This window comes from Dromiciops gliroides, chromosome 4 (genome assembly GCF_019393635.1).
Source record: "Dromiciops gliroides isolate mDroGli1 chromosome 4, mDroGli1.pri, whole genome shotgun sequence".
In the NCBI taxonomy this organism is placed as follows: domain Eukaryota; kingdom Metazoa; phylum Chordata; class Mammalia; order Microbiotheria; family Microbiotheriidae; genus Dromiciops; species Dromiciops gliroides.
In genome coordinates this window covers 161,949,160-161,964,250 of record NC_057864.1, presented here as the reverse complement: position 1 = coordinate 161,964,250, position 15,091 = coordinate 161,949,160, and the positions used below count along the sequence as shown (strand labels likewise).

The 15,091-nt window shown below is 38.3% G+C and overlaps 1 protein-coding gene across 3 annotated transcripts in view; it reads right to left on the bottom strand.

Moving 5' to 3' along the window:
• Window positions 1-5,690: 5,690 nt before the first annotated feature.
• Window positions 5,691-15,091, bottom strand: part of LOC122725926 (protein S100-A9-like) — a 47,719-nt gene continuing 38,318 nt past the window's right edge. For 2 of the 3 annotated variants that reach the window (XM_043963289.1, XM_043963290.1), the window contains 2 exons: window positions 6,400-6,580; window positions 5,691-6,031 (listed from right to left, as the gene is read on the bottom strand). In XM_043963289.1, the coding sequence (XP_043819224.1) occupies window positions 5,822-6,031; window positions 6,400-6,558 (369 nt within the window). In that variant the 5' untranslated portion in view covers window positions 6,559-6,580 and the 3' untranslated portion in view covers window positions 5,691-5,821. Of the gene's footprint in view, window positions 6,032-6,399; window positions 6,581-7,194; window positions 7,219-15,091 lie in introns of those variants that run through there. The other variant, XM_043963291.1, reaches the window with a different exon arrangement.

The following is a 15,091-nucleotide window of genomic DNA, read 5'->3' as shown; positions in this document are numbered from 1 at the left end:
CAGCAACACAGTGAGGACCCACACCCATTGCAGGCCACCAGGGAGGCCCCCTTCCAGTGCAAGCCTAGAGGTTCAACATAAGAAACTTGGGACAGTGCAGGAATAGAGCTCAACTCTTACTTAAAGTACAAAGTCACAGAAAGGCAGAAAAATGAGCAAAACAAAAAAAAAAAGAACTTGACTATAGAAAGTTACCATGGTGATAGGGAGGATCAAAGTACAAACTTAGAGGAAGACAACAGTGTCAGAGAGATAGAGAATATTGTGAGGTATAAAATGGATCATTTTGATAACATTAAATTTAAAAGGTTTTGTACAAATAAAACCAATGTAACCAAGATTAGAGGAAAAGCAGAAAATGGGAGGGGGGGGAGATTTTATAGACAAACTCTCAGGTAAAGGTCTCATTTCTCAAATATATATAGAGAACTTTAACAGATTTAAAATAATGAGCCATTCCCCAATTGATAAATGCTCAAAGGATATGAACAGGCAGTATTTTGATAAAGAAATCAAAATTATATATAGTCATATAAAAAGACGCTCTAGGGGCAGCTAGGTGGCACAATGGATAAAGCACCGGCCCTGGATTCAGGAGTACCTGAGTTCAAATTCGGCCTCAGACACTTAACACTTACTAGCTGTGTGACCCTGGGCAAGTCACTTAACCCCAATTGCCCTGCAAAAAAAACAAAACAAAACAAAAAAGATGCTCTAAATCATTATTGATTAGAGAAATGCAAGTTAAAGCAACTTGGAGATATCATCTTATACCTATAAGATTGGCTAAAATGATAGACACATTTCAACTGGGGAATGGCTAAACAAATCATGGTATATGATTGTGATGGAATACTAACTACTGTGCTATAAGAAATGATGAGCTGGTTGATTTTAGAAAAATGTGGAAGGACTTGCATGAAATAATGAAAAGTGAAATGAGCAGTGCCAAGAGGATCTTGTACATAGTAACAGAAATATTGTAAAAAAAATACTTTGGGGCAGCTAGGTGGTGCAGTGGATAAAGCACCGGCCTTGAATTCAGGAGTACCTGAGTTCAAATCCGGCCTCAGACACTTGACACTTACTAGCTGTGTGACCCTGGGCAAGTCACTTAACCCCAATTGCCTCACTAAAAAAAAAAACAAAACACTTTGAATGACTAATTAATTTGCATATCATAAATACTCAAACCAACTACAAAGCATATATGAAAGAAGATGCTATCCACCTCCAGAGAACAGAGAAAGAATTCATAAATAGAAGTATGTATAGTATGGTTTTACACACATATAAACAAACAAACATATATATATATATATATATATATATATATATATATACATACACATAATGTGTTTAATTGCAACAGTCTTCTCTAATGGTGGGAAGGGAGGAAGAAAAAAACTAAAAAGTGCACAGCTGAAAACAAAAGAAAACTTGGAAGGAAATGTAGAAAAGCAAGCTAGCTTTGAAAACAATGTGCAGTGTTTAGTACATAGTTTTTCAAATAAAAATAAACAGTCTTAAGTGGAAATTCCCCACAGCCAGATGGATTCACAAGTGAATTCTACCAAATATTTAAAGAACAATTCACTTAAATACTCTATAAACTATTTGGAAAAATAGGCAAAAAAAAAAAAAAGAATTCCTACAAAATTCCTTTTACAACACAAATATGGTGCAGATACCTAAACCAGAAAGAGCCAAAACAGAAGAAAGACAAATATAGACCAATTTCCTTAATGAATATTGATGCAAAAAATGTTAATCATAAAAGTATTTTATTATTTTCCTGTTACATGCAGATAGTTTTCAACATTCGTTTCCATAAGATTTCTGGTTCCAAATTTTCCTTCCTTCCTTCCTTCCCTTCCCCCTCCCCAAGACAGAAAGCAATCTGATATAAGCTATACATGTACAATCACCTTAAACATACTTCTGTATTAGTCATGTTGTGAAAGAAGAATCAGAACAAAAGGGAAAAACCTCAAAAAAGAAAACAAACAAACAAAAGTAGAAACAGAAGGGTTCAATCTGCATTCAGATTCCATAATTCTTTTTTCTGGATATGGAGAGCATTTTCCATCATGAGTCTTTTGGAATCATATTGAATCATTGTATTGCTGAGAAGAACCAAGCCTATCACAGCTGATCATCACACAATGTTGTTGATACTGTGTACAGTGTTCTCCTGGTTCTGCTCATTTCACTCAGCATCAGTTCATGTAAGTCTTTCCATGTTTTTCTGAAATCTGCATGGCAAAAAAATTTTTAAATACAATACTAGAAAGGAGATTACAGTGATATCATAAGGATCATACACTATGACCAGGTGGGATTTATACCAGGAGTGCAGGACTGGTTCAATATTAGGAAAATTATCAGCATAATTGAATATATCAATAACAAAGCCAACAGAAATCATATGGTTATCTCAATAGATACAGAAAAGGTCTTTAACAAAACACAATACCCATTCCTATTAAGAAAGATGAGAAATCATGGGAATAAATGGAGCTTAGCTTAAAATGATAAGTTATATTTATCTAAAATCATCAGCAAGCATTATCTATAATGGGGATGAGCTAGAAGCCTTCCCAATAAATTCAGGGGTAAAGCAAGTATCTAGATTATCTTCATTATTATTTAATATTATACAAGAAATATTAGCTATAGCAATAAAAGAAGAAAAATAAGTTGAAGGAATTATAATGGGTAATGAGGAAACAAAACTATCACTCTTTGCAGATGATATGATGTTATACTTAGAGAGTCCTAGAGAATCAACTAAAAAGCTAGTCAAAATAATTAACTTCAGCAAAGTTTCAGGAACCAAAATAAATCCACAGAAATCATCAGCATTTCTATATATTACCAACAATAGCACAAGAAATAGAAAGAGAAATTCCATTTAAAATAATTGTAGACAGGGGCAGCTAGGTGGCTCAGTGGATAAAGCACTGGCCCTGGATTCAGGAGGACCTGAGTTCAAATCCGGCCTCAGACACTTGACACTTAGTAGCTGTGTGACCCTGGGCAAGTCACTCAACCCTCATCGCCCTGAAAAAAAAAACTGTAGACAATAGAAAATACTGGAGAGTCTACCTGTCAAGACACACCCAAGAACTATATGAACACAATTTACAAAACATTTTTCACCCAAATAAAGTCAGACCTAAACAATTGGAAAACTATCAAATGCTCATGGGTAGGCTGAGCCAACACAATAAAAATGACAATTCTACCTAAATTAATTTAGTTATTCAGTGCCATATCAATCAAACTACCAAAAATTATAAATTATTTTAAAAATCAAAACAAAATTCATCTGAAAGAACAAAAGGTCAAGAATATCAAGGAAATCAATGAAAACAAATATGAAAGAAGATAGCCTAACCTTACCCTACCAGATCTCAGACTATATTATAAAGTGGTAACCAGCAAAACTATTTGGTACTGGCTAAGAAATAGAGTGGTGGATCAGTGGAATAGATTAGGTACACAAGACACAATAGTAAATGACCATAGTCAGTTAGTGTTTGATAAACCCAAAGCCCCTACTTCTGGAACAAGAACTCACTATTTGACAAACATTGATAGGAAAACTGGAAAACAGTATGGCAGAAACTAGGTATAGACCAACATTTTATACCATATGCCAAAATAAGATCAAAATGGGTACATGATTTAGACATAAAGGGTAATACCCTAAGCAAATTAGGAGAACAAAGAATAATTTACCTGTCAGACCCATGGAGAATGGAAGAATTTATGACAAAACAAGAGATAGAGAGCTAATGCTAATATGATATATATAACAGCTAATGAAATATAAAATGGATAATTTTGATTATATTAAATTTAAAAGGTTTGTATAAACAAAACCAATGCAACCAAGATGAGAAGGAAAACAGAAAACTGAGGTACAATTTTGACAGCAAATGTCTCTGATAAAGGCTTTGTTTCTCAAATATATAGAGAACTAATTCAAATTTATAAAAATACAAGTTATTCCTCAATTAATAGATAGTCAAAGTATTTGAACAGGCAGTTTTCAGATGAAAGAATCAAAACTATCTATAATCGCATGAAGAAAATGCCCTAAATCACTATTGATTAGAGAAATGCAAATTAAAACAACTCTGAAGTACCACCTTATACCTATCAGATTGGCTAATATGACAGAAAAGGAAAATAAATATTGGAAGGGATGCGGGGAAACTGAGACACTAATGCATTTTTTTTTACTAATGCGTTTTTGGTGGAGTTGTGAACTGACCCAACCATTCTGGAGAACAATATGGAACTATGTCCAAAAGGCTATAAAGCTGTGCATACCCTTTGATCTAGCAATACTACTACTAGGTCTGTATCCCAAAGAGATTTTTAAAAGGTGGGGGGAGGGGCAGCTAGGTGGTGCAGTGGATAGAACACCAGTCCTGGATTCAGAAGTACCTGAGTTCAAATCCGGCCTCAGACACTTAACACTTACTAGCTGTGTGACCCTGGTCAAGTCACTTAAACCCAATTGCCTGACTAAAAATTTTTAAAAAATTTTTTAAAAGATGGGGGGAGAGCAGGAAAGATCTACTTGTACAAAAATATTTACAGCATTTCTTTTTGTGGTGGCCAAGAATTGGAAATTAAGGGATGCCCATCAATTGGGGAATGACTGAACAAGTTGTGGTATATGATTGTAATGGAATATTATTGTGCTATAAGAAATGACAAGCATGATGATTTCAGAAAAACCTGGACTTACATGAACTGGTACAATTTGAAGTAAGCAGAACCAGGAGAACAGTGTACACAGTAACAGAAACATTGTATGATGAAGAATGATGAATGACTTAGCTATTCTCAGCAATAAAGATGCTACCCACCTCCAGAGAAAGAACTGACATCTGAATACAGACTAAAAGCATGCTATTTTCACTTTCTTTCTCTATTTCTTTTTTTCTTTCTTTCTTTTTCTTTCTTCCTTCCTTCCTTCCTTTCTTCCTTTCTTTCTTTCTCTTTCTTGTTTGAGTCTTCTTGCACAAAATAACTACTATGGAAATGTTTTACATATTCCACATGTATAATCTATATCAGATTACTTACTGTCTCAGGAAGAGGGGAGGGATAGAATTTGGAACTCAAAGTTCAAAAAAAAGTAAAACAAATGTTTAAAATTATTTTTACATATAATTGGGGGGAATAAAATCTTATTTTTTTAAAAAGTCAAACAGAGAAGTTTATATTTTATCCTAAAGTCAATAGAGTTCCACTGAGCTTTCTTGAATAATGGAGTGACTCTAGACTGTGAGTTCCTGGAGGCAGGGAGGGACTAAAGTGAATTAGGGGCTGAGGGGCAGAAGGAGGGAAGAAGAAAGCATGACGATCCAATACCTTGGTAGCAGAGAAGGAGTCTCTGTTCTATCAAAACCATACTAGTAATGGTTTTTTCATTATTTTTATGTCTTCCAAGTACATAACAATCTTCAAGATTGTCTTTTCACGTAAGTATATATAGCCCATGTTTCAGTATCATACCAGTAGCACCCTGAAGGTAGGGGCCTTTTCTCCCCCAACAAGATTGGCAGCTCTCAAACCATATCTTGATTTTAGGATCCAGTTGTTCTTTCCCCCAACCCCTTGGAGTGTCTGGATAAGTATGCCACTGAACAGAGAAGACAGAGACTACATCAATTAAAAGAGAATTTTTTATTGATTCTACATCAGTATCCAGAAACTAGTCAAGGGACTGAATGTTTCAATGGTTTCCCATTCTGTTTCTCCAAAGGCTAGTTAGTTTGATTTCTAGCTCTGATCCCTCTCAATGGCGGTGACCATGTGAGTGGCCATGACCATGGCCGTGACCTTCTGGACCATCTGGGCCTTCTGGGCCCTCTTCTCTGTGGTATCTGTTGTGTATTTCAATAGCTATTTCACCCAACACAGCAACAAACTCAGGGAAAAATAAATGCTTGTCATTGTTCACATCAGCTTTCTTGAACACAGAATCCAGAGATGTATTCTGTTCCTTCTGAAAAAGAAGACACCATAGATTTTCCATTATCTGAGCATAAGTCATCTGCACTGTGAGTGATTCAACACATTGGCATGAACATGCCTGTGATTGTCCATGATTGCCCCTCAAACACATTTTGTCCCACCTCCCCTGTACCCCACTATGTAGCCATCCTTAGGGTGGTGGGAAGGGAAATGCAATATGTATACTATGGGTATACAGTGGCTGCTCAGAGTATCCTTCCTCTCATCCATATCCCCAAAAGTTAACATCATGTTCCCCCATTGGGACTTAGAAAACTAGTGTCAACTTCCTACAGGTCTGTGTTGTTCCTTGGAGGTATCTTTATGGGAGAGGGCAGGTTTCCTAAGGCTTCTACTCACCAAATATTTAAGGTAATTAGGAGCCTCCTTCTTTATGAATTCTTCCAACTCTTTTTTCTCCAGGGCATCTTCTTCCCCAGACTCATGGGAATAATTATGGAAGATGTCAATAATGGTGTTGAGGTCTTCCTCAGAAGCAGTGTATTTTGTGGGTGCCATGGCTCAGTGGGTCAGGGAGGACCTTGAGAGAAAAATAAAGGAGGAATTCCTGAATGGAGCCAAAAGAACAGTGTCATCACCTACATATCCCAAGTCTAGAGATGGTTTCTTCTGGGTCTTTATCCTTACTACCTCTCCTACTCCAAGGATAGTCCAGAGAGACCTTTCCACCCTTCTTCCACTGGGACACAGACCAAGGTGTCCAGAACCCCTATATTCCTGAAGATCATGGACCCCACCTAACTCTAAACATTTAGTTTCCATTCATTCCTGGCACTAAGCCTCACCCTTTTCACTTAACCCCCATCCTCAACCTTTAGGTCTCCATCACAAGGAAAACTTTCCAATGCTTTCATTGGACATGTGAATAGTGCAGAGTTCAAAGAAATCCTAGGGTGAAGGGTATCTTGAGTTATCCCTCTTCCCATTCCGTATACCACCCAGGACCTTGGACATACCAGTCACCACATCCTAATAACCATAGCTAGACTACCCAGAACTCTAGAATCAGACTGGATCCTGGAAGATCTCCCAGCTATAGTCTCTCTATGATGAACCAAGAACAAACAGCCTGTGAGCAGCCCAAGGTAGAACTCTATCCAAAACCCATCCAAGTGAGCCTCTTGGCAGACTTACCTGGAAGAAGCTGCAAGAGGAGAGTCAGACGAGTGAGCAGCCACTTCCACCTAGAGTCCTTTTATACACCTTGCCTCTGGAGCCCCACCCCCAAAGTTGAGCATTGTGGCCGCTGGGTGTGAATGAGGAAACAGCCATTGGGCAACTCTGCCCAATATTCCCTGGCACCTATACAGACACTCCCACATGGCCCAGGGCGGTAGTCCTTTTCACCAGAGAGATGGCTCAGAGAAATCTTCCCCAAACATTCTGAGAGCAGGAAAGACACTTCACTGAATTCTTTTTGCATCTACAAATAGCCTTAATGTCTAAGTCTGGGTAACCCTGCCTTTCTCACTCCTTACAAACCATTGTGAGCTCAAATTTCCCTGGGGCTTCTGAAAAAAATCTGCTTCTTTTTTCTAGAATCCTGAGACTAGGGGAATCATCAAATCTCAAAATAAAGTGATACAGAGGATATCTAGTCCAACTCTCTGCCTGATAAATAAAAGGAGCTTTTTGTGGATTTATTTTTGGTGGTGCGGGGGGTGGGGGGGGAGTGTTAGGAGGCCTCATTTTGTTGATTTTCAAAACCTTTCAACATCCCTTTTTTCCTTTGAGCTTTACAACCTTCCTGTGAGGGTAGATAGGACAGGTATTATTGTCCCTATTTTGTAGATGTGTAAACTGAGGCACAGAAAAGTGTAATAAATTACCTAAATTCACACAGAGATTTAATGGTGACAAACTGAGAACTAGACACCCAACCCCTTGACTTTCAATCCTGTGCTTTTTCTACCACATCAGTCTAGATTCAGTGGTTACCAGCCTAAGTACCAGGAGGTTCATAGGATCATTAGAATGTAAGCTTCTTGAAGACAGAGACTGTCTTACTTTTGTATGTGTATCGTCAGAACCTAACACAATGCCTAGCACATGCTAGACCTTTAATAAATGTTAATTGATTGGTTAATAATAGTTCTTAGAACTTGGAGGTGCTTTTGAGGTCTTCTAGTCCAAATATTTCATTTTACAGATAAGGAAACCAAGGCTAAGAGAAGGCAAGAGACATAACCAAGGTCTCATGACTTGCAAAAAGCCAAGATTCAAATATAAGACCTTTGACTCCAAATGCAATGCTCTTTCATCTACAACAAAAACTACTTCAATTTGGGAGGGAAAAGAGGCAAGGAGAGAGGAAACACTAGGGAGGGGAGTATGACACTGAGAGAGGAAGGTAATAACCACAGAAAGGGCAGTCAGGAGAGCATGATAGACAACCTTCACCATGGTGCCATGGGCCATTCATGTCTAGGCATAACGAGGAAAGGAATTCTTGGAAACTGAGAGCTGTGTATGGATGTGGTTTAGACAGAACTCTACAAGACACAAGCTTAGAAGAGTATGGAACCTTATATCAGCATTCCCAAGGTCAAGGTAGAGTCAATCAATTGACAAACAATTACTAACTATGCTGAATGCTTGGGCATGCAAATAGAAAAATGAGAAGATCACTGACCTCAAAGGCTACAACCTGTTCACAGATAAGAAAATACAAGAAAAATACAAAGTAATTCCATTTTTATTTATAATTTTATTGATATTTTTTGCCTTTATACCACCTACTTTTCCCAATATATCCTTCCTCCTCTGACTTTCTCCCTTAAAACAAAGGGAGAGGGCAGCTAGGTGGCACAGTGGATAGAGCACCAGCCCTGGAGTCAGGAGGACCTGAGTTCAAATGTGGCCTCAAACACTTAATACTAGCTGTGTGACTCTGGGCAAGTCAACTGCCTCACAAAAAACAAAAACAAAAACATAAAACAAAGGGCGGGGGGAAGGTTCAGCAAAATTAATCAATACATGAACCAGGTCAGAAATCATATATAGATTTCTGTACCCATAATCCCTCTCACTACCTTTACAAAGAAGGGAGAGAGACACAACTTTCTTTTTCTTTCTTTCTTTTTTTCTTGGGGGGGGGGCAGGGCAATGAGGGTTAAGTGACTTGCCCAGGGTCACACAGCTAGTAAATGTCAAGTGTCTGAGGCCAGATTTGAACTCAGGTCCTCCTGAATCCAGGGCTAGTGCTTTATCCACTGTGCCACCTAGCTGTCCCCATACAACTTCCTTTTTCTAGCAACCTTGAAGGGGGGACAGGGGTTCTGAGAGCCAAAGGTGAAGAGGAAAAGCATTCTGAGTGTGGCAACAGCTTCTGCAAAGTCATGGAGACAGGAGTTTCCTGTCCTGGGAACAGCAAGCTCACTAGTTTGGCTGTAATGTATGTAGATCAAATGGAGAGGAGTAACATGTAATCAGTCTGAAAAGAGAAGCTAGAGCCATATTGTGAAGGACTTTAAATACCAAAAAGAAGAGTTTGTCTTTTATCCTAGCAACAACAGGGAGACACTGAAGTTTCTTTTAGATGGGGAGTGATATGGTCAGACTTGAGCTTTAGGAATATCAATTTGGTAGCCATGTGGAAGATGGATTGGAAAGGGGAGACACTGAAGAAAAGAAGACCAATTAGTAGTTAATTGTAATAACCCAAGAAAAAGGGGATGAGGTACTGAACCAGGATGGTTGTTGATAGGGGTGGAGAGAAGGGGATGATGTGAAAATTTGGGAGGCAGAATCAACAAGATGTGATATTTGATTGACTATTTGTGGTGAATAAGAATAAAGAGTTGAAGATAATTCAAGTTGGTTTTTTTTTTTTAACCTGGGAGGCTAAAAGATTGTTGGTACCCCTAGAGGCTAGGTCCTAGACAGAAGTGAGAAAGATAGGAGGGAATAGGTTGGGGGAAGGAGTAGAGCAGGATAATGAGTTCAATTTTGCATATATTGAGTTTGAGATGGGATGCTTCATAGAGTATAAGGTGAATTCAACAAACATTTACTGAGAGAGTGTAAGACATGGTCCTGACATCAAGGAGTTTACCATCTAATTGAAGAGGTAAGACTAACACACAGGAAACAAAGGCCCACAATAGAAGGTAGCCCATATTCCAATCCTATCATGTGTATAGTGTCTAAATGCTATAGAAAATCAGGAGATGGATTGATCAATAAGGGTAGAAGTACCCAGGAAGACTCACTTCCTGGGATTTGAGCTGATTGCAATATTGTTCATGATAGGATGACGTTTTTGTTTGGGGTTAAGTGACTTGCCCAGAGTCACACAGCTAATCATGGGGAACTCATGATTCATTTATGGTGCAACTTCACTGATACCTAATAGTAAGTGGTTACACAATCACTGGGGGATGTAGAGGGCAATCCATAAAGTCTTCTGTCCATGCAAATGACCATAAGTGAGAAAGGACCCAGAATTGCTCTTCCCCAAGCCAATGAATTAGAGACAGCTTTGAAGGAAAAAAGGAAGAAAACAATAGCATTAGAGTGAGTCAGACCTGAAATAGAATTCTAGCTCTACCACATACTACCAGTAATACCTCTGACAGGTTACTGCTCCCCTCAGGATCTCGGCTTTCTCATTTGCAAAATGACAGGCTTAAATTAGATGACTTCTAAGATCCCCTCCAACTCTGAGTCTGTGACTAGAAAAAGAGTCATGCTCTGCCCCCACATTCCACACAATCCTTGTCCCAATGTTGCCAATATAGAAAAGAAGCCAACCAGGGCTGAATATTCTTTGGGTTTAATGGGGAACTTTCCTCCAACAAGCTTGAATTTTAAAGGGGGGTGTTCAAAAGAGAGAAAGTATGGCATAATAGGTAAAAGGAAGACTTTTGTTCACGACCTACCTCTGACAGATACTCGACTCAGGACCATGGACAAGTCAATTAACTTCTGCATCCCAAAACTAAATCTAGCTAACCCCCTAAATATTTGCTAGTCTAGGAGACTGTTGAGTTTCCCCTTGATAATCAGGCAGCATACTCAGTGTTTAGCAAAGGCATATGCTTAGTTGGAATAGTTACAAAACATTGGAAGTTCCAAAACATTTCCCCCCAAAACCTAGGACACACTCTTCCACAAAAATACAGAAAGCATCATGGAAAGAATAGACACAAATTTGCTGTATGTTGACAGTGAGGTACACACACCTATGTAAGTAACATACATATCCAAAGCAGTTCAAAACTCTAGAACTGCAGTCTGTGACCTAAGGGCAAGTCTTTGCAGGCATTTTCATATGTAGTCAAGCTTTTCTCTGTTTGCCCTTCATAACCTGGTCCCTTCCTACCTCTTGTTGTTTGGTCATTTTTCAGTCATGTCTGACTCTTTGTGACCCCATTTGGGGTTTTCTTAGCAAAGATATTGGAGTGGTTTGCCATATCTTTCTTCAGCTCATTTTACAAATGAGGAAACTAGGGGCAGCTAGGTGGCGCAGTGGATAGAGCACCAGCCCTGGATTCAGGAGGACCTGAGTTCAAATCTGGCCTCAGACACTTAACACTCGCTAGCTGTGTGACCCTGGGCAAGTCACTTAACCCCAATTGCCTCACTAAAAAAAAAAACAAAAACAAAAACAAATGAGGAAACTGAGGCAGAGTTAAGTGACTTGCCCAGGGTCACACAACTAGTAAGTTTCTGACAGTGAATGAACCCCATCATTTATTTAATATGGTATGTGTGAATGAGGCCAGATCTCGATGTAAGCATGCCATCTTCACCTTTGGTCTTGGCATGGACTCATGACATAGGTGACTTGAATCAGTGCAGCTTGCTGCTTTCTCAATGTGAAGTATGTAAACTCAGAGCTAAACAATCTCTGTGCAGAAGTTAAAGTGATATAATATAACAATAACTAAAATGTTTATTGTTATTTAAAGTTTGCAAAGTGCTTTACTGATATATTATCCCATTTTATGCTTACAACAATCTTATAAGGTGGATGCTACCATTATCTCCATTTTACAGATAAGGAAACTGAGAATGTCTAAGTGACTTTCCCAGGCACACAGCTAAATTAACATCTGAGGCAGGATTTTTTAAAAATGTATTTATTTATTTAGAATTTTCCCCAAGTTACATGTAAAAAAAAATTTTTTTTGGTGTGGGGCAATGGGGGTTAAGTGACTTGCCCAGGGTCACACAGCTAGTAAGTGTCAAGTGTCTGCGGCCAGATTTGAACTCAAGTACTCCTGAATCCAGGGCCAGTGCTTTATCCACTGTACCACCTAGCTGTCCCCAAAACAAATTTTTTCACATTGATTTTTTAAAACTTTGTGTTCCAAATTTTCTTCTTCTCTCCCTCCCCGCCCCACCCTAAGAAATCAAGCAATTCAATATAAGTTATACATGTGCAAAATATCTCCACATTAATCAGGTTGTGAAAGAAAACAGACAAAATAACTCTAGAAAGAGGAACTAACAAAAAATTATACTTGAATCTGTATTCAGATACCATCAGTTCTTTCTCTGTAGATGGATTGCATTTTTCTTAAGTCCTTCTGATAGCATCCTGCTCATCATTTCTTTCACAGTTACTATTGCTAACTGTGTTGCCCTCCATTCTATTCCCTCCCCTTGATATTTACTCTTCTTTCACCCTATTCCTCCTCAAAAGTGTTTTGCTTTTTTTGCTACCCCCTCCCCCAATCTGCCCTCCCTTCTTTCACCTCCCCCCCCTTATCCCCTTTTCCTCCCACTTTCCCATAGGGCAAGATATATTACTATACCCCCTTGAGTGTGTATGTTATTCCCTCTTTGAGCCAATTCTGATGAGAGTAAGGCTCACTCACTCCCCTTCTCCTTCCCCATCTTCCCCTCCACTCCATAAGCTTTTTCTTGTTTCTTTTATATGAGCTACTTTACCCCATTCCACTTCTCCCTTTCCCTTTCTTCCAGTGCATTCCTCTTACCCCTTAACCTTATTTTAAAGATGTCATCATGGGGCAGCTAGGTGACACAGTGGACAAAGCACCAGCCTTGGACCCAGGAGGCCCCAAGCCCAAATGAGGCAGGATTGAAACTCAGGCTTTCCTGACACCAAATCCAGCATTCTATCTACCATCCCACCTACCTGTTATATTTCTCTGAATCAAGAATTTTGCTAACTACCATGTAATAAATTGTTTTCCTCATTCATGCATACCATATTAAATAAATGATGGACTTCATTCACTGTCAGTAGAAGTGAATTCACCAAAGACAAAAATTAATAGTCCCTGCCCTCAAGGAGTTTGCATTGTATTGGGGACACAACATATATATAAATATATATAAAATATTTATAAATCAATACAAAGCAATAGTGAGGGAGGACACTAATTAGCAGCTAGTGGGATCAGGAAAGGTTTTGTGGAGGTATCTCTTGAGCAGAGTTTTGAAGAAACAAAAGCTTTCCAAGCATAAGAGAGAGTCGGTGAAACCTAATACAATAAAATGACATCTTGAAATTATATACTGTATACAGAATAAGCTGGGAAGACAAGATAATTTTTCCAGAGAAAATTAAATTACTTTAATGAACAAAAACAAATATTTCAAAAATTATGCCTGGAACATCAAAAGGAGTGATCATATCATATTCCAAAGTTACTTGGAAAATTACTGAGTATGAAAAGCTTCATTTGAAAGGCTAAATATTGGTGCTACCTGCAGCTAGTGATATGGTCAATCATATTAAAGCTTGGAAAATCATATTAAGGCAGTTTCAGATGGTTCAATTTGCAGATATTATGGTTGCCTTTCTTCACATGCCTAACACTTAGCATAGGAACTTAATAAATACTTGTTTACTGACTCACTACCCATGTGTACTTTGTGATCAATTAATCACATAATTAAAATCTTCCTATTTTGCATTGCAAGTGAATGAAGCAACCATTGTAGTCTTTAAAAATGTTTTTATTGATTTCTTTTGTTTTTACATAAGCTTCACTATTATAATCATTGTGTGTATAGCTTTCTTTTTTCTGCTTAGAATTTTATTTTCCAAATTGCATGTAAAAACAAATTTTGACATCAATTTTTTTAAAACTTTGTGTTCCAACTTCTCTTCCTCCCTTCCTCCCCCACCCCCCTAAGAACTTAAGCAATTCAATATAAGTTATACATGAGTAGTCATGCAAAACATCTCCACGTTAGCCAGGTTGTGAAAGAAAACAGACAAAAACAAAACTTCAGATAAAGGAATTATCAAAAAAAATTATGCTTCAATCTGTTTTCAGATACCAGCAGTTCTTTCTCTGTAGATGGATTGCAATTTTCATAAGTCCTTCAGAGTTACATCGGATCATTGCATTACTGAAAATAACCATGTCCTTCCCAACAGATAATTATACACTATTGCTATTCTGTTGTATACAGTACATTCTACTCTGGTTCAGTTCATGTAGGTCTTTCCAGGTTTTTCTGATAGCTTCCTGTTCATCATATTTTTTGTATAGTACCTAAAACTTGATGAAAATTTTTCTTCACAATAGCCCAGCAAAATAAGTTCCATATGTTTTTCCATTTATAACCAATCATCATAACTGTTTCACTCCATCCTATTCCCTTTCCATGATATTTATTCTATTTTCTATCTTCTTTTACCCTATTACTCCTCAAAAGTGTCTTGCTTCTGACTGCCCCTTCCCCTGCTCTGCTCTCCCTTCTTTCACCCTTCCTTCCTTATCCCCTTCCCCTTCTACTTTCCTGCAGGATTAGATAGATTACTCCACCCAATTGGGTGTATACATTATTCCCTCCTTGAGCCAACTCTGATGAGATTAAGGTTTTTTAGCTAATTCTGATGTGTGTAAGGCTCCCTCACTTCCCTACACCTCCCCCCATAGATCCCCCCTCCATACACCCTTTCCTGCTTCTTTCATTTGAGATTTCACCCCATTCTGCCATTCTCCTATGCCCTCCCTCAGTGTATTCCTCTCCCCTCTCAATTTTACCCCAAAGATGTCATCATGGGGCAGCTATGTGACACAGTGAACAGCACCCACCCTGGAGC